This window comes from Callionymus lyra, chromosome 4, assembly GCF_982586985.1.
Source record: "Callionymus lyra chromosome 4, fCalLyr1.hap1.1, whole genome shotgun sequence".
Taxonomy (NCBI): domain Eukaryota; kingdom Metazoa; phylum Chordata; class Actinopteri; order Syngnathiformes; family Callionymidae; genus Callionymus; species Callionymus lyra.
The window spans coordinates 24,035,511-24,060,522 of NC_141821.1; the positions used below are offsets into that span (position 1 = coordinate 24,035,511).

Here is a 25,012-nt window from a genome sequence, read left to right on the forward strand (position 1 = left end):
GTGATCCACGAATGCTTTTAATGGCCTTTGTGATTTGCTGCTTTGTTACTTTATTTTATTTTTTAACCAGCTTCTCTCCCACTAATCCCTGTGTGTTTTCAGTCGTGGAAAACTATCAATCCCTCCGGTTTCTTCCACAGTTCTTGGGATCTCTGTAACACTGATATGACTGAGGGCTCTGTAAAAACAAACAGCTGGATTGTGTAGCAGCACATGTGTTTTTTCAGGACGGGAAGCTGAATTAAAACGATGCCATGATGTGAAACCAAACCGCACTACTTTAATTGTGTGTTCAGTTAAAGTTTAGTGCATTTATTTTGTCCTGAAAATGTAAAATTAAGATGTATATGGAAAATGATCAAAAACGATTGATTGAAACATCTGGTTTGCGATTTAAACTCTTCAATGTTACTTCAATCTCACTTTTAATTGAATTGTACTTTAACATGGAACCGTTTGTCTTCCTGGAAAGTAAGTTAGTAATTTATATTTGTAGAGTGCTTTTCCAGACCAGGCTCAAAAGCGCTTCAACAATCAAAACAATACTAAATAAAATATATAATTTAAAGGTCAAGACACCACAGAGACCAACACCGCCATTATTTATTAAATACTTTTTAAAAACAAAATTTCATTGATTCCTTATTAAAATGATGACCCCAGATTTGACATAATCTTTGTATTTAAAAAATGGAAAGAAAGAAACTCGGGAGTCAAGGTCTCAAGCAGAAAGGATTCCCCAAAAAAACTGACTGGACATGATCATGATGCAGCTTTATCTCAGGATCCCCGACAATCTGGTCTGAGGTCAGCTGGCCAAATACACTCTTGTGTTAGATGGTGCAACTTCTACTCACAACATCCCACCAACCAGGTCCTGGTCCCGCTGCAGGAGCGGAGATCGGCTATCGGCTCACATGATCCTGTCACGCTGCACGCTGCTCCCTTGAGTATTTTCTCAATGTGAAGCTTATCTTAAACAATGCATGGCTCATCATGTGACCTGCTGATAACCCTACCGGCTCCAGGGCGCCCCCTTGTGACGACTAGTGATGCAGGATTTAACTGTTGCCAATATTCATCACTTTGAACCCTCAAATGTCAATCAAAAGTTGCCATCTTCGATCATTTATTTAGCTGTTTCTTGTCTATTGTGCATGTGATGCTGTTGCAAATTAAGTCATGAGACTTGGCAACAACCAATCAGCTCTATCGTCACATTCAAAAATCACTTTGAAGGAAGCAGGTACAAAGATGTGCTTGAGCTAGAAGAGCTGCTCACAAAACCATAATTTCTTCATTTGTAACAGTCATATTATTCTCCTTTCATAATGTTTTCTTTCTTGTGTTTTTTCTCCTGCAGCCAGCGTCTCCTGCTGAGTCGACCCACCACAGGAATCTTCACCCCGATGAAGACGACAGAGACCTGAACAAGGCTTTGGGCGTCCAGCGTTTCCAACAGATTCTCACGCCGTCTGCCGTCGTTCCCGCTGAGCAGCATCATAACTACCACGAGGAGGACATTGCATGTAAGGAGATATGCTTCACCGTGTCTGCCACTGTTCCTCCATTTCTGTCCATCACAATTTGAGCCTGTGGATCAAACCTTCCTTCAAACCTACAAGGTTAACAGCGTTTTTTCTCTCCTTCCTTGCAGATCATAGACACTCCTCTCACCACATCCATCGGCCTCTGTCCAAGCTTCCATCTGAGGGACGGCGAAAGAAAAGCAGCAAGAAAAAGCGGAGGGAGAAGGATCACAAAAGCAGCCACGTTGAAGAGGGAGGGGAGGATGAAGACGAAGATGAAGATACTCTTGACCTCAGTCCTGCCCCGCCAGAGTACGCTGAGGCTGTGGAGGTAATCAATGTCTCTTTGGAATTCTGGAGATTCCCATGACTAGGAACCAAGTCATTATTATTTTGGTCATATTATTTAGGATGGAGAATTTTTATTTTTAAATTTATTGGTGTGCTTTATTGTCGGTTTGTCTCTCAGACCAAATTACTTTTTTGCAAAGTTTTGCTGCCTTTTCGTTCCAACCTCAAGGATTTACAAAAGTAAAGAAATTAGAAAATTCAATCACCAAGTAAAAAAGTACATTTATAACCGTTTAAGACAAACAAGAATTGTATGCTTAGAAATGGATAAACTCCAACAAACACTCTTCAGTAGCTCATGCAAAAATAGGAATAAAATTCGACCAAACTTGGTGCAACGATCTCTCGTGTTTCCTTCTAATGTGCTGGTCTCAACAAACAACACATCTCAAGTGCTGACCAGTGTTCATCTGTCTCTTCCTTCATCTGCTGTCCCATTGAACTCAATTCCATAATCTGATTTCAAATGCTAACACATGTATAGAAATCCATTGGTAAATTAAATGTGGGGAAATATCAGGTAAAGCTAAAACAACATCAGACTATGGGTTGAAATGAGAGCCTGATGATTGACAGCTGATTGATCTGGATATGGAAACGTTATGAGTCTGACTGAGAGTTAAGTTTGTAAGTGAGTACGTTTTATGTACAAGTTTGAAAATTATGTTTTAATGAAGTGCGTTCAAAGATGATCAATAATTAGTCGGTAAGTAATATTTGTAAAGGGATACTGCAAAAGCAGTACATGAACTGTGACTCTAGCATTCCTTTGTCAAAATGATCCAGGACACACTGAATTATTCACGGTGGAAAATATAGTGATGCGAGTCCTTTCATAAGGGATGAGGATGAGTGAAGGACATTGGCACGATGATGTACGAAGCTGGTGTCACGTCTCAGTGTTGACCGATGTGTAAGTGTTAAGCAGCTTTCAAAAGACTGGTTAAGCAAGAAGAGAAATGTATTTTTTTTCAGTCATCTAAACTTCATTTTTGATTACAATGTCCTGAAATGAATCATAAATAAATACCTTCCGGGTAAAAATGTAGAAACTTATTCTAGGGCGACTAAATGTATTTGATCGTAAATCTAAGTAGAAGGATTTTTGGCTTCAACCATTTCTGCCCCTTTTTCAACAGTTCTTCCTGTCGGACGAAGACCAAGTGGACCAACACCTCAAAGACAGCCCTCACTCTGCACACTATGGGGATGTTGCACCAGGAACAGAACCTGAAGATGGACCTCTCACAGAGCAAGTGTTTTTCAAATATATTCATCAGTTTCTGACTTCAGAAAGATTGAGTTTTTTTCCCCAAGTTGATGTCTTGTTGTGATGAGAGCTGAAGAGCATGTTGTACGTTACCATGTCGCAGGCATCCAGTGGGCCTGCTGATCTAATGGAGCCCAGGAACAGCCGTTTATCACCTGCTATAGATCAGCCCACCTCAGCATGGCAGCCCATGACATTTACTTTTTTCACATCACAAGCTGTGAATCCAGGCAGAGTTAGATCTCCTTAACTTCCACACTCTTTTAAAACTAGTCACACTTTTCTTTTGAGTGAGTTGCGTCTTAATGATGTACATCCTAAATGAAACGAGGATACAGCGATTAACTTTTTTTTGTTTTGTTTTGTCCTTTATTGTAGAAGACGACCTTCGACTTTCTCTCCGCCGGCGACTGCAGCGGATCACACACCTCTGTCCCAGGTCTCCTCCGCCAGCCGTGGCTACGACCTGCAGGAGCGCCGACGCACCGGCAACATGACGGGAGCCGAGCAGGCCAAGTACCAGCGCATTCCCACGGACGAGACGGAGGCTCAGACTCTGGTGTCTGCCGACCTGGACGGCATCAAAAGTGAGTTTGTGGAAGTTTGAAAGGAAGTCACATGTTTGTCCTATGCTGTTTTTGCCTGTCGATTGGCATGTGCATCCAGGGTTATGCAGACGTTCGAAAAATCTATTGACAAGAATGAACGTGCACTGCAAGACTACTAGAAATAAAGTACACTGGAATTAAATAAAGTTGATCCTGAGCCTGTGTTTAATATTTAACAGTTAGAAATTAATTCAGAAGCTTTCAAAGAAAGTTTGAAATAAACATTAGAGAATATTAGAGCCTCTCTCTTATTGTATTGACCCGATAATGTATTGTAAAAGCCTCATACATGCAGCCAAGAGAAACTATTGAACTGCTCAGTAAAAATTCCATGACGGCTATCAATACTTTTCTACATTCTAATAATTTCGTTTTTTAAGCACAACACTGGCAAATTTGGTTTTGATTCTAGTTTATAGACTTCATTTTCCTCCTTTTTTCTGTCATTTTGTAAAATTTGTTTAGCAAATGAATCATTTACATTTATTTTTGAATGTAAATGTTTGCCCTCTTAAAGCATCAATAGTTGTTTTTTTTTTCTTTCATTAGTTTATGTTTCAAGTCTTTTAAATGTAACACCTCCACATCTTTAATTTGAATGATTTGGGAATAATGGTTAATGGTTACACTTTTTAATATTATTTAATTTCCCAACCCTGTGTTTGATGCAAGTCATGTTACCCCACAACTTCTAGTGCGTTTAAATGTCTGTTTTATGGCATTACTGCCCCCTGTGGTCTACCAATAATACTACACTGTTTTAAAGTTGTTTTTTTAAAACCGTCTCATGGAAATGCTCCAAGTCTCTGCTTGATTCCCCGGACCAGTGTGGGGTTTAGTTCCTGACGTCAGAGCCTCCTCTGGTCAGTCGGGGCAACTGGTTTTTGAAAAGTTTGTTGGGCGACAGGTGTTTTTTCAATTAGTCCTTCCTGCCGCCTGCTGATCGCTCCGGAAACTTGGCCGCAGCAACATGCCGGCTGATCTTGAGGCATGGAAGTGGGTTCAAGACCCTGGGTGTAGAAAAAGAGGAGTTCTTCTGACATCTTCAAGGCCAGTGACATAAACGTTTTTTTTTTTTTTATCTTCATCCCTGCTCACTTCAAATCGTCCTGGCGGCTGCTTTAACAACAACAGTGGTTAGATCACATCGCTCCCCTCATGTTTGACCCGAACTAATCAACACCTCCGCACGTGGATCTGCTCCGACAGCTGTGGGTCATCCACCGGTCAGGAAGAGGTTTTCAGAAGCGAGGGTGGTGCCAACTTTAACCCGCCGCCCACCGCTACAATCACGGGCACTTAAGCTATGACACACACCACTCCGGCTGGTCGCACGACTCTGATCTTTAAGGGGGAGATGCTGAGTGAATGAAAAGCGTCAGGACTTTTACTTTTTATTCTGGGGATCGCTCGGGATCCGTCTACGGTAAGGAGTTCGACGATTCCTTTTGGCTGAAGCTCTTGATATTTGATCGCCTGATTGGACAATTCCGACTCTGTGTCGCGCTCTATGAATCCCCCCCTGAACCTCTCAAGCACCTGGTGTGCCAGGTAACTCTACCCCCGTGTCGCAGGACCACCCAAACAAAAGCAGTTTTTGGTCTAGTCCCTGTGATTTTTAAACTCCCGGGTCACAGTGAGCAGGCAGAGCCGAAAGGACGAAAAATTGCAGATTTTTTCTTGTCGGCTAAACATGTCTCTCTCTTCACGCCCAGGTCACCGGTTTGAAGATGTCCCGGGTGTGCGGAGGCATCTGGTCAGAAAGAGCACCAAAGGTCAGGTGGTCCACACGGGCAAGGACCACAGAGAGGCGGCCACTCGCAGCAGGAAGCAGGACCGGACCCCGCATGAGGTGAAACCACAACAACTTCTCTAATTAGGTTGAATTGTAGTGACTTAACAGACGAAGGTACAAATCCACCTATAAAGCTTGAAATGGTTTTCACGCTCGACACCTACACACACCTGAGCATGAGTGAAGATGTTCACACACTGTCAGCGTTTCATGGTCTAGTGAACGTCACCTGGCATCGAAACTCTTCCTCGTCCTGAAGATGGAGGGAAGAATACTATTAAAAATAAATAATTAAGAAAGGAGGAGGAGCAGCTTGGGTAAGAGGACACTGGGGTGAGATTGAACAAATGTTTTATTAATGGACACATTCGTCCAGGATCTATTCAGCCGGGCAGGTCTCAGGTCTGTAAGACCTCCTGGTGCACACAGTTTGAAGGCGCGTCTTTTATATTTCTGTGTATTTTTCTGTCGGCGTCCGGCTCCTGCAGTCGTTACCGGTGGTTCTGTACCGCTCTGCCTCTCGCCCCGACGGCTGCCTGCTCGACATGGATGTCGGCCCGGTGCCTGGGTTCCAGAAGGTCAGGTTTGAAGCGTGTGGCATGAGCCCGACAAACTTCTAAATTCTGTTGGACTGAGACTGACCAGCATGGAGTCGGAAAAACATGTGTCGAAGAACATGTGTTCGGGGGTTTGAAGGATTTTGGTTGAACATAACTTTATTAGTCACTGTGGGGTGAGGAACACAAACGTAACCCCGGCTAACCTGCAGCCACTGTGGGCTCTGCATGAGGATTCGAACCTCAGGTTTGTTTGCTTGACGTCCTCCTTCATCTTCTCCGCAGGTGTTTGTGGAGCTGAACGAGCTGACGATGGACAAAAACCAGGAAATGCAGTGGAAGGAAACGGCCCGATGGATCAAGTTTGAGGAGGACGTGGAGGAAGAGACGGACCGCTGGGGGAAGCCTCATGTGGCCTCGCTGTCGTTCCGCAGTCTGCTGGAGCTCCGGAGAACCATCTCTCACGGTAGCAGACTTGGACGTTCTTTTGGTTAAATATCCACGTGTGACTCACGGACGGATGTCTCTGCAGGTGCTGTGCTTTTGGACCTGGACCAGAAGACTCTGCCTGGCATTGCCCATCAGGTGGTGGAGAAGATGATCATTTCTGACCAGATCAAAGCCGAGGACCGAGCCAACGTCCTGCGAGCGCTGCTGCTCAAACACAGGTGACTGAAGGCACCAGACTGGAACAAACAAGCTGGCACTGAGTTTCAGGAAAGAGTCTGAGAGGAGTTAAAATCATTTTTGCCTTTTTTTTGCGTTAAGTAAGTAAGTAATAGTTATCTGTAAAATGCCTTTCTAGACCAGGGTCACAAAGCGATTGAACAATCAAAAGCAATACACGGTTAAAAATCCAAACAAATTAAAAAACTTTAAAAGGTCAAGACAACATGGAGACAAACACAGATTTCCCAGAAAAAGGGAAAAGCCTGCACAAATAAGAATGTCTTAAGATGTTTCTTAAAGGAGTCAGTAGATCATCAAACGCAGAGGGAGAGGAAGATCGTTCCAAAGCTTAGGAGCAACAGCCTGGAAGGATTTCTCTCCTCTGGTCCTGAACCGTGTTCAGGAACCATCAGTAGATTCTGATCCACAGACCTCAGAGCCCGAGCTGGGGTGTAAGGCTGGATCAGATCACTGATGTAAGGAGGAGCCTGACCATGAATAGCTCTGAAAGTAAGAACCATAAATTGATCCTGAAAGAAACTGGCAGCCTGTGAAGAGTTTTAAGGATCGGAGAAATGTGAGTTCTTCTACTAGAGCTGGTCAGAATTCTCACTGTAGAGTTTTGTATTAACTGCAGGCAAGACCGCTCCTTCTTATTAAGACATGAAAATAAACTGATGTGTGTCTGAGGAACTTTGATCTAAACAATAGTTTGACCCTGTTCGTTATGCAAGTTGCAGGTTGAAGAAAATTTGGTTCCTACACTTTCCTGTTTTTTTTGAGTCACCACAACTTCCAATGAAAAGAAGCTCAGCATAAGCTTCATGTAACTTAATCACAATATTTCCCCCAAATTGAGCTCAATCTGAAATTGATCTGAATATATTTTTAGGAGAGAACGAAGAGTTACAATTAAATATGTTTCCAAATATACCTCTAACATATGTTTACATTAAATAACTATTAAACAAAAACGATTACAAGAACAAATCATTAACACAAATTTTGAACTGATGTTTTTTATTAATCTTGAGCTATTTATTTTACTTTAGTTGGATCAGCAGGTTACTGAGGGGAGGATGTTGGAGACACAGAGATGGTCATGAGTCGCAGCCCATTGGTGTGTCGTTGTGTGTATCGTTGAGTGTGTGTTGAATGGGTGATTTGATGTAAAGTGCAAAACAAGAGGAGATTCAATATAAGTAAAAACCATTGACCATGATCTTCTCTCTGGTTGCTGCTCATCGGTAGAATTACTTTCCCAGTTAGCTCTCACTCTTCCTCACACTGCCTCCTCTCCTGCACCAACAGTCACCCGAGCGACGAGAAGGAGCACAGCAGCCCCTTCCCCAGAAACCTCTCCACCACCAGCCTGGGCAGTCTGATGACTCACCACCACAGTGCCAACCACAGCCATCAGCAGGAGCCCACGGTCACCGACCCTCTCATGGGGTCCATCCACTCCACCGGAGACATGGACGTCCCCATCGTCGTGGAGAAGAATGACCTTCAGGTACATTGACATTTGGGGGTTTGGAAAGGTGTTGTAATCCAAATGGCTCATAATAACAGTCTCTCGCAGAAAGAGACAATCGTGATTTCCGGCATGCACCGCTCCAAGTCCAAGCATGAACTGAAGCTGCTTGAGAAGATTCCAGAAAACGCAGAGGCCACTGTTGTCCTTGTGGGTGAGTGATGACTTCCAACTCTGCCGAAACTCCTACTCATCTTATGGTACACCTCTGTTTTGCACATTTGCAAACATTCAATGCAAACATTTGACAAAGATAACCAAAGTAAACGTAAAATGCAGTTTTAAAATGAATATTTCATTTATTTAAGGGCTAATATGTTGATTTAAGTGTGTCTTAAATAGATGTTGGACCTCTAGCGTATCATCAGTATGTGTCTGTTTGTACAAAACTCTCTTTTCATTGAAATACTTACATTAGAAAATCCGATAAGCCCTGGAAAAAAGACAAAAAATATTCTGTGTAAGACAAAAGTGTAACTTTTTGGAAGGTTAGTTTTGCAAAACTAACAAAGCGTTTGATACAGAGAACATCATACCAGCAGTAAAACATGGTGATGCTAGTATGGCTTGCCTTTTTTCTTCAGGGTCTGGACGACTTATTGTAGTTGATTGAACGACGAATTCGGCTCTTTATGAAAAATCTTGACAAAAACAAAGTTTTTTTGATAATCTTAAACAGGAAAGTCTGACAAAACCAGGGTTACTACTTTTTCACGGCACCGTGTGGTTTTCGTTCCCAGGCAGCGTGGACTTCCTGGAGCAACCCACCATGGCGTTTGTTCGCCTGCAGGAGGCAGTAGAGCTAGAGTCTGTCCTGGAGGTCCCGGTGCCCGTCAGGTTCCTGTTCGTTCTGCTGGGACCCGCCACCACCAGCATGGACTACCATCAAATAGGTCGCTCGATCTCCACCCTCATGTCTGACAAAGTGAGTTCCATTAAAAAAATAAATTATTCCCTGATGATTCTGTGAAGAACACCATCTTTATATGACATAACACATTACCTACCATTACATTTTTGAGAGTCATAATAACGACCAGACAAAAAAGCGATAATGAGAATGACCCAGTTCAGTTTTCTCTATTGTATCTACCCATGTTCGTTTTACTCAGTGGATGTTTGACTCTGCAGCAATTCCACGAGGCGGCGTACTTGGCCGATGACAGACAGGATCTTCTGGACGCCATCAACAGCTTCCTGGACTGCAGCATCGTGTTGCCTCCGTCAGAGATGGGCGGCGATGAACTGCTGCGCTCGGTGGCTCGCTTCCAGAAAGAGATGCTCCGCAAGAGGGAGGGGAACAAGCTCCTGGCCAAAGAACCCAAAAGCTTTGAGGAGAAAGGTTGAACATCCGATCCTCGATTCTGACAATAACCCCGAGACTCATCGTCCTCTCTTCTATTCCCAGAAGCCCTCATCTCACCTTTGAAAACATCCGACGACCCTTTAGAGCGCACCCGGCGACCTTTTGGAGGCTTGATACGAGATGTCCAGCGCAGATACCCCAAATACATCAGTGACTTCAAAGATGCTCTCAACAGTCAGTGCATGGCAGCAGTCATCTTCATCTACTTTGCCGCCCTGTCGCCCGCCATTACGTTCGGAGGCCTGCTGGGTAAGAGGCTTCACAAGTGACCCCATCTCAATCTGCTATCAAACGAACAGACTGTCAGTTCCCTGGACACGCTCAATTGTGTGTCATCATTCCATGTGGCGTGTTGGAATAACTGAAATGGTTTAGGGTTTTCAATTATAGTGGAAGGTTGACATTTATTTCTCTTTGATTTTCAATTGGATATATCTTTTGGAGTTGAGTTCTTACAGTATTTTTTATTGGAATTATTTTAGTGTATTCCTGTTTGTTTGTACAAAACTCTTTTAATTGATATAGTCACGTTGAATACACTTTGTTTTCTGGGGATGAACTCTTGATTATCTTAACCACACCCACTCTGCTGTGATTGGTCAAGCATCAAGGTTTGTGTCATCAATCCTGGATGTCTCCAACTCCAAGTGACTTATTGTATAAACAAAGCGGGGTGTGATTAATGCTGGCATGCCTCGAGCAGTGAAGCCATTATTGCGTCATAATGGACTTCGCTCTTGTAACCCCTCGTTCGCTGAGATTTCTTCATAAAGTAATAAGTTCAAAACACTGTCATGATGAGGTACTCACTGCATTTTGGAGAGGAAGACTTCAAAATTTAAAAATGTACCACATTAGTCATTTAGTGTAATGATGATAATTTTGAACAGTCATGAGAATAAAAATAAAAAAGATGACAAAATGTAGCTTTAAATACACACGGATAAAAGCACATACACACATTGATGCTTTCTAAGTGGGGTTGCTATGGGCTTTATATTTGTGTGCATGTTTGTCACCAACTTTCTTTGTGTATTCAGGGGAGAAAACTGAAGGTCTGATCGGCGTGTCGGAGCTGATCGTGTCGACAGCAGTTCAGGGGGTCATCTTCTGCCTGCTGGGTGCACAGCCGTTACTGGTAGTGGGCTTCTCAGGACCTCTCTTGGTCTTTGAAGAAGCCTTTTACAGTGTAAGTCACTGGTCTTTCAAATTTGAGCGATGTTTAAAATGAGGCCCAACAATGTGTCGAATACATTTTCATTCAATCATTGTCATTATGCATCATTCCTCCTGCTCTCTTTCGAACGTTCCTTCATGCAGTATATTTTGTTATACGTTTATAATTTACTTTTAACATTTTCAATTTTTTTTGTTTAGAATTCTTGCTGCTTTTCTAATAATTGCTCTAGTCTCATGCTGTACATCATATCCAGGAGATTCTTGCATATAATCTTGTAGTACTTCCATGTTGTAAATGATTTTTAGAACCTTTTCAATTAAGAATTATAAAAAATGGGTGTTTACAATACAAGGTATTGATCATAAAAACATCTTGTTTTGCAAAAGTTTCACTTTGTTTATAAAATATTACCTGTGAGGTCTTTTTTCAATATATTTTTTTTTCTTGTCTCCACCAGTTCTGCAAAGCCAACCAGATGGAGTATCTCACAGGTCGCGTGTGGATCGGCTTCTGGCTCATAGTCATCGTGGTGGTAACGGTGGCGTTCGAGGGCAGCTTCCTGGTCCGCTTCGTCTCCCGCTTTACCCAGGAGATCTTCTCTTTCCTCATCTCCCTCATCTTCATCTGCGAGACCTTCATCAAGCTGGGCAGGGTACAGCTGACTTGTGATCAGTAGTTTTTGTTGGCTCTCTGCCGCGTTAACACCCGTGGCACTAAGCTAAAGCGACTGGTCCGTAGAAGACATTCAGAGTTCTGGTTCCAATGAGTCTGTTTTTCTCAGGGAATTGTTCTCCTGAGGGATTGGATCGGGAAGTGAAAATGATTTGAGATGACTCATTATCCGAGCTCATGATGCTGTAAGCTGCTTTGTGGAGTCTTAAGACGTTGAATTAAACGTCTAGAAAGAATGTTTTGGCTGAAAAGTCACTGTAACGCTTGATAATCTCTTAAAAGATTCCCTGTTGTTTGGAATATCCGTTACCCAACATGCACTTTGTTTGTCTCAGATTTTCAAGGAGCACCCGCTGCAGCGCTGTTCCATCAACTCGTCTCTTCCCTTCAACGCATCCTGGAACGAGTCCAACCTCTTGACTCAAGGCTCCCCCCTGGTGTTGGTGAACGGCAGCACGACTCAGATGGAGGTGGTTGGGGAGCCCAACACCGCCCTGCTTTCCCTGGTTCTGATGGCTGGGACTTTCTTTATCGCGTTCTACTTGCGCAAGTTCAAGAACAGCGCCTTCTTTCCTGGAAGGGTGAGACCTCAAGCTATTTTTTTTTACTGAAGAGGGAAATTTGTCATATTTTGACAACCTCACAGAGTTCTTAAAAATGGCCATTTGTTACCGCTAAGACTTTATAAAGTTCTCTCCCGTCTGAAATATCGGCAAACAAGAGGTTACGAGAGTCTATTATGACAAAATAATGGTCTTCACTCCTCCCCCAGCCGACTGTTATCACCCCCGCTTTGTTTATACAACGAGTCCCTTGGAGGTGGAGACGTCCGGGATTGATTACTCTTGGTGACAAACCTCGATTATTGACCAATCATATCAGAGTGAAAACAAAGCGTTTTCTGCACATTTTCTAAATATTTCAATGAAAGAGTTTTGTTCAAACAGACACATACTGATGATACAATAGAGTCCAACATCTATTTAAGAGACACTTAAATCAACACATTAGTTGACCTTTAATAACTAAAACGATGTAAAAGCTGCCATTTGAGATGCATTTCTGATGTGGATGGATGCAAAAGACTCAAGATTCAAATTGTTGTTAGTTTAAATGAGACAGAGTTGGTGCATGAACGTTAAAGTAGGTTCGCGGCAAATTAACATCACGACATTCTGCTTTCAGTTTTTTTTAGCTACAGAATGACTTTCCTTTTGGCTCAGAGAGGCATCATTTTACACATATACTGTATCCAATGTGGAAGTATGAATAAACTTGAATAAGAGCGGAAGAAAAACGCATTTAGACGCCATGGTACAGAAAAAACTCTGATCCTCTAGACAGTTCAATCTCTGCAATATTAGAAGTCTGCTAATGTGTCACAAACAAAATAAAAAACGACAGACGCACTGACTCCATATTTGACTAGTTATGCTCCAAGTGTGTTTGTTTTGGCTTCAGCTGCGCAGGATGATTGGAGATTTTGGAGTTCCCATTGCCATTCTGGTCATGGTCTTGGTGGACTTCAGCATAGACGACACCTACACTCAAGTAAGCATTTATAACCGGGTCTCCTGTTTGCCTTCATTTTGGATCTCACCGCTTTGTGATCCCTCTGTCACTCTCTTGTAGAAACTGAGCGTGCCCAAAGGATTCTCAGTGACGAGTCCCGACAAGCGAGGCTGGATCATCAGCCCTCTGGGCTCAGACGGACAGTTTCCCATCTGGATGATGTTTGGCTGCTGCCTGCCTGCCCTGTTGGTCTTCATCCTCATCTTCATGGAGACGCAGATCACCACGTGAGTGGCCTCAAAGTAGGCCAATGCTCTTTAGAAAACAGCTGGCAGTCGATGAAAAACATTTTGCGCCGCATATCCCACAATCTATTGTTATTATAACAAGTATATATTTGTCTATAAATTATCTTGAGCACACTTATGCAGAATAATTTCTTTTTTTTTTAGACTTTAGAATTTATTTGTTAACATGGTCCTCGTGATCATGAACTGTGGTTTAATGTAAGAGACAAAAATCCATGTTTTAAATTGCTATATTATATATATATAAAGCTAAGTTGGGTTGATAATTAGGGCATTTTATCACTGATCTATTCTATTAGTTCTATTTTCTAGTTATGGGCTGATGAAGCTTCATGAAGCAGTCTCATGTTGTTTAGAGGTCAATAGGTGGCGCCCTCAGTTAAAAAATAATGTGATTTTTCATTGGAAAAGTTGTTCAAAACCAAGGAGAATAGTGCAGAGATCGCCATCTAGTGGACTCAATAATGACACTGCTTCATGAAGCTGTATCAGACCACTAGTATTTTTAGTACAGCAAATACTTTCAGGCAATTCCTGGGGTTGGTTTTCGACTCTTTACCTCTGCCTCTCTCAGCCTTTTTTAATCTCTGTTAAATGTTTGCCACCTGCTGTACAGGATTCGCAGCTACACAATATTGCAGTATTGCAAAAATAAATATGACATTATATGAAATAACACAGGGATTTTATTAAAAAATATTATTAAAATAAATTTTATAAGAACCAGCAACAGAGGGAAGTTGAATCCGTTTGCAAATATAAATCGTTATATAGTTATTTAAATGGTATTTTATGGTTAATGAATACAAAACGAAAAAAGTTTAACCATTGCATTTGTTAATTATTCAAACAAACTAGGGATGTTTGGTATATATATTTGACCAATATCTGATTTGCCAAAATTCTCGAAACACTTTGTTTCTGATTTCGATTTCAACTTATCCGATCGAAAAAAACTAATTCCAACACATTTCCAACTATTATTTTGACATCCCACTAGTATTATTTTAGAATGAACATATTTCCAATAAACTAAAGAATACTACCTCAATCTAAATTAGAGAAAAGGACTGTCTTTATTTTTAACATTTTGCCTTTTAAAACCAACAAATTTAATAACTTTCCTGAACAACGTTTTACAGCAATTGAAACAAAAAAGAAAACATAAAATGCAGAAGAGCCTACGATGTTGAAAAGGGAATGTTTTTAATGAGTTGCAAAAATACACACGTATGAGTAAAAGTTCTTCTTTTGTCGAGGTGAGTTACTTTGGTGGTTCTTCCTGATGTACGAGAGGAAATTGAGGTGTTGAAGAAAGTCTTGATCCTTCTTTGAGTGACAAGTGTCTTTCAATTATTGCAAATTTGTTTTCGCAGGGGAGACTTAGGACAAAAAAATAGGACATGTTCTGGAATTGCAAGTATTTAGGCTTGTTGTTGACAGATGAGAGTGAACGATGAATGAAGTCATGTGACACGGAGAGTGACTTGAGTTTTCTGCCGCAGCCTGATCGTCAGTAAAAAAGAGCGCATGCTGGTGAAAGGAACCGGCTTCCACCTGGACCTGCTGCTCATCGTGGTTCTGGGCGGCACGTCGGCTCTGTTCGGGCTCCCCTGGATGGCGGCGGCCACCGTCCGCTCGGTGACGCACGTCAACGCTCTGACGGTGATGAGCAAAGCCGTCGCCCCCGGAGACAAGCCTCGTATCCAGGAGGTGAAGGAACAGCGAGTCACCGGGTTGCTGGTGGCCATCATGGTCGGTGAGTGTCTCTGCCGAAACATGCGTCGAGACGGAGACGCGGACTCACCGGCGTCCGTAACTTTTGCCAGGGATGTCCATCGTGATCGGTGACCTGCTGCGGCAGATTCCCCTGGCTGTGCTTTTTGGGATCTTCCTCTACATGGGAGTGATGTCGCTCAATGGGATCCAGCTGACGGAGAGGATGATGCTGCTGCTGATGCCCCCCAAGTATCACCCCGACCACACATACATCCGAAAGGTCTGTTCGCGAAACTCACTGATACTAGATCAGCTTATTACCTGAGAATCTCTTCGGAGTCCCTCAAGGTTCTGTTCTGGGTCCTTTATTGTTTTTGCTGTACTTTGATTCCTCTGGGTAAAATCAATCAGAGATTTCCAGATGTTTCTTATCACATTTTTGCTGATGACATCCAGATTTACTGCTCTTTTGATCCAACTGAGCCCCAGAGGCTTAACAGCTTAGTCAATTGTTTGCTAGAAACCAAACAATGGCTGAGTCAAAACCCTTTGAAGCTAAATGTGGACAAAATTAAAAATGTAGTTATTGCTCCTGATGGTAAGGTTCCAGGGTTGAGTCAGTACTTGGGTGACTTAGGTCAGTCTGTCAAAATGAGCCTGAGAAACCTGGGTGTTGTATTTGATAAAGACATGTATCTTGTTATCCAGGTCTGGAAAAGCGCTATACAAATAACAATTACTTACTTACTTACTTACTTACATATCAATGAATAAAGCTGCTCAACTGGCTTCTCTGTTCAAAAGAGGCCGTTGTTCTACTTTGAGTCTCTCCTGGACGCCGGAGTTTCCCACCGTGTATAAAATAAAATCCAAAGTCTTGTTTCTTCAGTCGTGTCTCAAAGCTTTTAAGAAAATAATCCACCAGTAAATGGAGATTTATGCCCTTTGGCTCAGCTCTTTTTCCAGCAAAAAAGACAGAAACGGATTCCTTGAGATGGAAGCCACAGCCTTGCATAACCGCGCATCAGAACCGTCTTTTGGGTCCATTTGATTGGTTCAATTCAAAATATGTTTACAAATAAACCATCCAGTCTGGATGAAAACCGCATGGAGACAATTTATCGTTTTAAATAATCTGACCTCAGAAGACGTTGATCTTTTGCCCCCCTTAAGGTCCGGACCCTGCGGATGCATCTGTTCACCTGCATCCAGGTGGTGTGTCTGGCGGCTCTGTGGGCCGTGATGTCCACTCAGGCGTCGCTGGCCTTCCCGTTCGTCCTCATCCTCACGGTCCCGGTCAAGATGTTGGTGCTGCGGCGCATCTTCACCACCCGAGAGATGGCCTGTGTAAGTCCACAGAAGTGCTTTTATTCCTTCGTTCAAATGTAATATATTGACAACACTTTTTTTTTTGAGGAGTTATTGAAGAACATAATCTTAAATTCTGGATCAGCTGACAGAGACGTTTTCTTTCTAACAGTCAGGCCTGGTTAAAGTGAAGATGTCAGGCAGTGATGTAGATAGTGGTGGAGGAGGACAAGAGGGGGGATGAGGGTTTAAGACCAGTTGTGCAGGAAACAGAAGTCAGAGGAGAGGAAGGAAAAGACTAAAGCGATAGGATAGGAACCAACTGCAGGTAACGATAGTCTTATCATTATTTATCTTTAATTTGTTTGTATATAAATGTATTGTGTGTTTGGATGGTATTTTCCGCTTATCCATTAAAAGCAAATGGTTTAAGAAATGATAATAAGGAGGGGAAAAACCAGGGGCCCCATTTATGTATGTATGTATGTATGTGTGTGTATATATACTGTATATATACTGTATATATAAACATAAGTTTGTGGATCTTCTACTAAATACTGTCAGACACTCAAATCCAGAAAATGGTGCATGTACAAAAATATTCATATGTATGTACTTGAGATGGGGAATTGTGTTTATTTTTATTTTGTGTTGTTGATAATGATGATTTGTGCACTATGATATTTAGATCAAACATAATCTGATCTAAATAGTAAAATAAAATGTCTTATTTTTCGAAACAAGATACAAATAATCCCAGTTTGTTACGTTAAATGGTGAGCAATACAAAAGATGTATTGGTCATGTGACCTTTCTTTTTAAAATGTATTCAATTTGCGAAAGTGATTCAAAGTTGAAGTGATCATGGAGGTCCAGGTGAATGTTCTCTGTCTGATGACGGACGTCGTCTTTTCTGTTCCCAGCTCGACGCCGATGACGCCGAGCCCAAGTTCGACGAGCGCGACGTTCACGACGAGTACTCTGAGATGCACATGCCGGTCTAAGCCAACGCTTCATCAGAAGAAATGAAGACGCATGTGCGACGGGTCAACGATATCTAGACTCATGCAGCACTTTTATGAAGGATGAAACAAGGTTTCTGACGCGCTGGTAGTGAATTGTATATCGGCCAATATTTTCGGACAACAAATTCCAAATGATTTTAACCTTTAATGTTTAGAACCTGATCAACTTCAGTTGTATCTCCGTCACAGTGATCACATGAAAGATATTATTGGATACAATCTTCCGTCATCGCATTGTTCATGTTATTGTCATTTGTATTTGTAGTTATTTAAGCTCACCTTAGCGCCTTATGAAGGAAACTTGAGGCTATACTGAAGGATTTTCTCTCATCATTCACTGAACCTGCCTTGTCAAGCTTGTAGCACTTTTTAAAACGAATATGAACGACGACTCTAACTGTCTGTACTGATTTTAGCGAGTTAGATTGAATATTTTTTGTTTTAATCAACCTCTTAATCGACGACCTGTGAATGATTCATTTTAGATGTAGTGACAGATGGAACCAGCAGGGGGATGTCCTGATAGTTATGCTACTTCTCATTACACTAATGCCATAACGTCTGTCGTTATAGCACATTTACTGTATTGTCACCGCTTGTTTAACAGAATGTAAAAAAAACTCACTTTTTCGGTGGTTATTGTTGAGATTTCACGTAGTTTGTTTTTTCGTTGCAGTGGGTGGTACAGGTGTACTCAATTGAATTGCCAAATGTGCTGCAGCTCAGTCATCTCACTTTTTCGCAGATGAACATTCCATGATTTATAAAAACACTGGGTGAAGCTTAATTGTGTCGACCGAAATGTCCAAACCATTTGCGTCGACGTTCTGTTTTTATCCGCCGTTGGAACCTGTGTTCTACACCATCGGCTTCTCTGTTACCTTCAAGCCTCTGCACTCACTGGTTCCTGGAACCTCATCGACTGCCTGATCTCTCGACTGCTGCTGTTCGAGGTTCAACCGTTTGTCTCAAAGTGCCTGTGGGACCACGGAGTGACTTCAAGTGTTCATGACGATGTTATATTAGCTTCTGCGCTTCGTAGCCTTATCGTGTCCTTTTCCTTGACGATGCATTAGGAATCTGTGGCGTGTCGGACACACATGTAGCAAGTAGGAGAAGAAGAAGATGGTGATGATGATGATGCAGTTTCACGTCTGTGCCTGTGGACGGAGCCTAAGCGCTCTGTGAATGTCATGCTGTACAAAAACCACAAAACACTGAAAGTATTGTTCAATACATGAGCAATAGAACGGCTGAGAGGCCATTCATATATTAATGTCAAATAAAAGTTATTTTCTATTTACTCTGGCTCTTTCTCGTTTCATTTTTAGTACCTACTGTATACCCCCACTCCCTCTCAGCATGTTCCCTCCTGTGGAGTGACAATGATTGCTTCATTTACATAACAAAAATGAGTGTCCACAGGTGGTTTCCAGCCGATCAGCCGCTCTTTGGGTTTTATAGGTAGAACAGCAAACTGGTTGGACATATAGTGTTAAAGGAACAGTAACCCAGGGAATGTAACATAATTTAACTTTTGTTTTCTTTCAAAAAAGTAATTTAAAATTGGCAAAGACTAAAAAGAAGCCTTCATAGAAAATATATTTTTCAGCAGGTCTGTCGGTTACAAACCGGTACTTTATTTCAAATCAGGTAAAGTTTTAAAAAATAATTTCCTTTTATTTTGTATTGTGCATTGTTGAGATAATATGAATGTGTAAATATTATGACATATACATCAAGTACTTTACATAAGAACAGAGTTAAAAACAAACATGATTTAGTTCAACAAGACATAAAAATACAGTAAAAAACATTGTAACATAAAATTCTTATGCTTTGTTTTTCCTTCAAAGTTTATTTATTTATAGCATTAAGGCAAACAAATAAAGTAAACATTATAAAGAGTGATATTTCATCCTAAAAGTCAAAAGAATTTTGTCTCTAGTTCTTTTCTTAACTTGTAGGAAACGCCACACCAACACTCATCAATTGAGGAGGAAGTCAAAAAGCTTTTATTATTATTTTTATTATTATAATAATGAAATAATGGTTCAAAAAAATATTTTTATATGATTTAGTTTTTTGTATGATCTTCACTTTTCAATGATGTATCAACAAAGAAATCGCAGAAAAAACTGCAAAAAAGATCAAGATGACGAGTTAATATCGAGGCATAAAGTCGTGTAAAGTAAATATTGTTAAGAAAAGACTCAAAAAAGTGAATTAAGTAGAAACTATATCTTATGTGGAAATATAACATTTGAGGTTATTTGTCTCGCTCAGGGACACTACGGCACAGTCGTATTCGGAGCTGGGATTGAACCAGCAACTTCTTTGCTTCAAGCCAACCACAGATATTGATGGTTTTTGGAGTCTTGAGTGGTTCAGAAGAGTCTGCCTGGTTTTGATTGACAGATACAAAAGAATCAATAAAGAACATTAGACTTAGACAACAGTTGTGGGAGGTGCACGTGTCTGCTCAGTCGTCCCAGGACAGATCCAGCAGTGACTCAGTCGAGGTTCTTTGAGCAGCAGCAGAGGAACATGCAGAGGTGCAGGTGTCCCCCCAGAGTCCTCCTGACCTCGCTGCTCTGGGTCTACCTCACGTGTCTGCAGATCCACACCTCAGCGGAGAGAAATGACGAACCTATTATCGGTGAGTTCAACCATTTGGTTTCACTTCTGAAGTCTAGACAGTCACGTTGATGTGTATTTGTACTACGGAAGCCTGGAGCTGCCAATGTAAGAGGGGAAAAAAATCATTCTTACCTGTTCGCTGCTTCTGGTCTCAACTGTGTCACCTGGAGTCCAGTGAGCTGCTGAGATTCTCTGACCAAACGGATGAGATCGAGGTCGATGCATCCGCAGCTTTTTAACGTTTTTTCTGATCAAATGTTTTGACTTCTTCACCTGTCCATCACTGTCAGACTACGATCTGAGACATATAATGCTACAAATGCTATCATGAAATTGCTAAGCGGAAGTGTGTCTTCCCGGTCAAGTTATAACGTTATTACATGATACTGAAGTATTGCGTTATTACATGACAGTTGAGTATCTTTTTAAGTAGTTTTTATATAGTTTAAAGTTGACGTACAGATACACTGTACTTTACTTAAACATATGTTAGTAGTTTAAAGTTGACATACAGATACACTGTACTTTACTTAAATACATGTTCTTAGCTTGAAGTTGACGTACATATACACTGTACTTTAACTAAACACATGTTAGTAGTTTAAAGTTGACGTACAGATACACTGTACTTTAAATAAACACATGTTAGTAGTTTAAAGTTGACGTACAGATACACTGTACTTTAACTAAACACATGTTAGTAGTTTAAAGTTGACGTACAGATACACTGTACTTTAACTAAACACATGTTAGTAGTTTAAAGTTGACGTAGAGATACACTGTACTTTAACTAAACACATGTTAGTAGTTTAAAGTTGACGTACAGATACACTGTACTTTAACTAAACACATGTTAGTAGTTTAAAGTTGACGTACAGATACACTGTACTTTACTTAAATACATGTTCTTAGCTTGAAGTTGACGTACAGATACACTGTACTTTAACTAAACACATGTTTGTAGTTTAAAGTTGACATACAGATACACTGTACTTTAACTAAACACATGTTTGTAGTTTAAAGTTGACGTACAGATACACTGTACTTTAATTAAACACATGTTTGTAGTTTAAAGTAGACGTACAGATACACTGTACTTCACAAAAACTGTGAATCAAGTTATGATAACAAGGAAAATCCTTGAAATGTCACAAAATCTTCTTTTCTGTTGAGTCGCCAAATATTTTGTCTATTTCCGCGGAAGGCTTGACCCAGTACAGCGTCGGTCTTTATAGTGACGGCTCTCTACTCCGCGCAGGGATCCTGGCTCAGGATGTATCCAACCCCAAACCGAACCAGACCTCGTACCTGGCCGCCTCTTACGTCAAGTACCTCGAGTCAGCGGGAGCAAGGGTCGTACCCATCATGTGAGGAGTTCATCTGCGGCTTATCTTGTCGCTGCTGCTGCTGCTGCTCGCCCGGTCACTGACCTCTGCTGTGTTTGCTCAGGATCAACAGGCCTGTGGCGGAATATGAGAAGCTCTTTAAATCCATCAATGGGTAACTCTTATCTCTTCTTCAATTCTACGAGTCTTTGTTGGTTTCATTGCAGTCGTGTGTCTATTGCTTCTTTTAATATACTTCAGTAAATTAAAAACGTGTTTTCATATCCACTAATGAAGATTATTTTTACACATTAGCTTCATGAATCAGTGTCATTATTCTCAGAGTCCACTAGATGGCGGTCTCTAAACTATTTTCCTTTGTTTTGAATAACTGTTTTAATGAAACATCACATCATTTTTTAACTGATGGCGCCCCCTACTGACCTCTAAACAACATGACACTGTTTGAAAAAGCTTCAGCACATCACTACTTTATATACAAGAAGAATGAAATCATTTGTCATCTAAAGCTTCTGTCGCTTCCTCCTCACCAGTGTCCTCTTCCCTGGAGGAAGTGCGAGCATCTTCTCCTCTGGATACCAACGAGCGGCGAAAACCTTCTACAATCTTGCCATCGAGGTAGAATTCTCAGAGGTTTTATTTTCATGCACTTTCACGATGGAGCTCCTCACAGTAGCGTGTTTGCAGGCCAACGACAGAGGCGACTACTTCCCTGTGTGGGGGACTTGCCTCGGCTTCGAGCAGCTGGCTGTGTTGACCAGCAACCAATCCGTCCTGGTACTAACCAACACCAGCGGGATTCCACTTCCACTCAACTTCACCGATGGTATGATACCTTTTTAATACTTTTAGAGACCCACACTCCTGTGAGACAGTTTTACAGCAGCCAAGATCTCAAAACCCCATGGCTTCAGAACCACTCTGTGGATGTCCTTGAGTGACCCAGAGTCCAGACTTGAGTCTGATATCTGCACAGAGCTGGCTGTGCACGGACAAACAAGAATGGACCGAACCGATTAAAAAAGTGTTATTCCTAAAGTCCTGTCACTGCTGCCAAAAGTGGTTGACAAAGTATTGAGCAAAGGCTGTGAATACTTACGTAGGCCTGTAGGTTATATTTTAAAATGTACTGAAGAAAATCATTTCAAAATCTTCAGGATATATTGAGAACAATCAGAAATCAGACTGAAAAAAGGCTGTAAATATACTGTATACATTGAAGTGCTGCCCTCTGCTGGAATAGTAAAATAAGAATGTTTTATTTCTTCGGTTTCTGCTTCTTTCTTTTATTTTACAACTGTTTTTCAGAGGCCAAAACCAGTCGGATCTTTAAGAATTTCCCTGCCGAGCTGATGGCGTCTCTGTCTGTGGAGCCTCTGACCGTCAACGTACACAAGTGGAGCTTGTCTGTGGACGTAAGTGAGAGTTCAGAGGTTCAAACCCACCATTTAGTCTGTGTTCAATCCTTGTTATTGTTTTCACTCTGAAGTTTTTCATCACTATAGCATGTAATGTTTGGTCACAAGAGGCCTCCACGTTCTTTGCTGTGTAGTTTAAAGTGACTGAAAGTGAACCATGATTTACTTCTAACATAATCTTACGCTTTGATTCCAGACTCTAAACAAACTCGATTCACTGAAGAAGTTTTACAGAATCATCTCCACAAACACGGACGGGATGATCGAGTTCGTTTCCACTTTTGAAGGTTTGTTCTCAGAGAAATGTGTTTCCCTGACTCGACGAGAACCTTCAGTCCGATCATACATCCGACTGTGCAGCATCTTCACCGTCATCTTAAACTCAAATCATCTTTTTCTGTCCGTGACTTTAATAAACGTATATGCTTTACTTATTTTTTCGAAAATATAGTAATTCAATGCTTGTGTAATACCTGCTTAATTACAACACTGGTGGACTCATTGTGTAAGAAGTTTGTGCCATAAACTTAAGAAACCTATTCAAAGAGAACAACCAGGATAACTATGAATTGAATTATGATGAAAATTAAAAAGCATTTTTCATTTAGATGACTTTTATAGTCAGACTTTCAGAGAGACTTCATTAAAAATGCCATGATGCAAGTCTGGAGTTCAGACCTAAGTATTTTTAGTTACTTACTTAATAAGTAGTAATTTAAATAACTTAATTATAAAGAAATGGAACTAAAAATCAGATCATTCCAGATGAGTGTGATTTCTGCATGTTCAAATGGAATGATTTGGGGAAAATATTTGCCATTTAATAAAATAATACAATGAAAGTATCTTAAAGTATAAACGCCTTGAATAAAGTAGACTCTGTCATCCATGAGTTCCCTGTCTCTGCAGCGCTGGATTACCCAATCTACGGCACTCAGTGGCACCCGGAGAAAAACGCCTTCGAATGGACCAGACCGTTCATCACTCACACGCCGTCCGGCGTCCGCATGACCTTCTTCACCGCCGAGTTCTTCGTCAACGAAGGTGAGAGCCGAGAAACCACCTGTCACATGTCAGGATCCGGTCTGACTCTGGTTTGTCTCTCCAGCCAGGAAGAACGCGCACAGATTTGGAACGATAGAAGAAGAACGTGCAGCTCTGATCTACAACTACCATCCAGAGTACACCAGAGGCAACAGCCCCTTCGAGCAGAAGTACTTTTTTTGAGGTAGGATCTGACTGACAGGTGTCAGGAGTCATGATTTATGATCTGCAGTGTTTTCTGTAAAATTAGTTTGAAAGGTAAATCACATGGACTAATGTAAATGTTTTTCATTTGGATGAATCATCATGGGTGCAGCGAGGTGGCGTTGATTTGTCCTGCTTGTGTGGGTTTCCTTCAGAAACTTTGGTTTTCTCTCACAGTCAAAAACATTCAGAGCTTCGACGATAAATCTGGGATGGGCTTCCATCGGGGAATGATCAGAAAAATGAATACATGAATCATGTTGATGAACGGATGATAGATGTTGTTTTCCTTTCTGTTCAGAGAAATGTAAACAAGAACAACAAGTAACTTGTCAAACATTATCTACCTGCATTTGTTTGATTTTGCGTTGATAATTATTGTATTTTTCTGAGGAAAAACTAAATGCTGATTGTTTGAAAACTTGCTCCAGTGACAAAATATACACGTTAATGCTGATGTTGTCTTTGTTTTCTATTCATTGGAAAAAAAGGTTTATCTACAAATGTTCACTTTTTTCACATTTTGTTACCAGAAAACACAACAGTTGGTTTACAATTGTAAACTTTAAAACCAAACGACTGTTTCAGTGGTTATACCTACATATACTTTATAATGCCTGTTACACATATTTATATTCTACCACCTCTGGTCATAATCTCATCTATTTTTAGACCTGACTGCCCGAGTGAATGACCTCACAACGACCTCCTCGACCTCTTCAATGACCCTGGACTGGAGACGCTGTTCGGCCTTTTGGGAGATTTTCAAGTACCAGGAGTTTCTGATGGGATTCGTCTCTGGAAGATGGATCTCTGAAGTGTATTCGTAGTCCTTGTTGACCACACGCTTTTCAACAAGTTCCGGTGTATGTCAAAATGAAGAAAAAATAAATAAATAAATATATCAAATAAAATGTAAATACTTTATGGCAGTACTGTTGAATAAGACTCCAAGTA

General features: G+C 41.2%; 2 protein-coding genes across 3 annotated transcripts in view; both read left to right on the top strand.

The window, feature by feature from the left end:
- Positions 1–17,778, top strand: part of slc4a2b (solute carrier family 4 member 2b) — a 28,009-nt gene extending 10,231 nt beyond the window's left edge. For both annotated transcript variants that reach the window (XM_087789268.1, XM_087789269.1), the window contains 21 exons: positions 1,364–1,529; positions 1,658–1,860; positions 3,020–3,132; positions 3,529–3,737; positions 5,474–5,610; positions 6,396–6,576; positions 6,643–6,778; positions 8,091–8,292; positions 8,362–8,467; positions 9,054–9,238; positions 9,445–9,655; positions 9,722–9,928; positions 10,720–10,868; positions 11,317–11,511; positions 11,867–12,112; positions 12,993–13,082; positions 13,164–13,330; positions 14,857–15,110; positions 15,181–15,350; positions 16,244–16,417; positions 17,302–17,778. In XM_087789268.1, the coding sequence (XP_087645394.1) occupies positions 1,364–1,529; positions 1,658–1,860; positions 3,020–3,132; positions 3,529–3,737; positions 5,474–5,610; positions 6,396–6,576; positions 6,643–6,778; positions 8,091–8,292; positions 8,362–8,467; positions 9,054–9,238; positions 9,445–9,655; positions 9,722–9,928; positions 10,720–10,868; positions 11,317–11,511; positions 11,867–12,112; positions 12,993–13,082; positions 13,164–13,330; positions 14,857–15,110; positions 15,181–15,350; positions 16,244–16,417; positions 17,302–17,382 (3,582 nt within the window). In that variant the 3' untranslated portion in view covers positions 17,383–17,778. The remainder of the gene's footprint in view (positions 1–1,363; positions 1,530–1,657; positions 1,861–3,019; positions 3,133–3,528; positions 3,738–5,473; positions 5,611–6,395; positions 6,577–6,642; positions 6,779–8,090; positions 8,293–8,361; positions 8,468–9,053; positions 9,239–9,444; positions 9,656–9,721; positions 9,929–10,719; positions 10,869–11,316; positions 11,512–11,866; positions 12,113–12,992; positions 13,083–13,163; positions 13,331–14,856; positions 15,111–15,180; positions 15,351–16,243; positions 16,418–17,301) is intronic.
- A 2,129-nt stretch (positions 17,779–19,907) lies between these two features.
- On the top strand, positions 19,908–24,990 carry ggh (gamma-glutamyl hydrolase (conjugase, folylpolygammaglutamyl hydrolase)). Its single transcript, XM_087788132.1, has 10 exons — positions 19,908–20,062; positions 21,302–21,410; positions 21,493–21,543; positions 21,923–22,007; positions 22,077–22,215; positions 22,698–22,804; positions 23,004–23,094; positions 23,717–23,851; positions 23,916–24,035; positions 24,728–24,990. The coding sequence occupies exons 1-9, from the start codon at positions 19,951–19,953 to the stop codon at positions 24,032–24,034; spliced, it is 948 nt and encodes a 315-aa protein (XP_087644258.1). The 5' UTR covers positions 19,908–19,950; the 3' UTR covers position 24,035; positions 24,728–24,990.
- Positions 24,991–25,012: the final 22 nt, after the last annotated feature.

Excerpts from the sequence above, each read along its gene's own strand:
- ggh (XM_087788132.1), top strand. The coding sequence starts at position 19,951 with ATGCAGAGGTGCAGGTGTCCCCCCAGAGTCCTCCTGACCTCGCTGCTC. Across the intron at positions 22,008-22,076 it reads TCTACAATCTTGCCATCGAG|GCCAACGACAGAGGCGACTA; the intron begins GTAGAATTCTCA and ends GCGTGTTTGCAG. Across the intron at positions 22,805-23,003 it reads AGTGGAGCTTGTCTGTGGAC|ACTCTAAACAAACTCGATTC; the intron begins GTAAGTGAGAGT and ends CTTTGATTCCAG.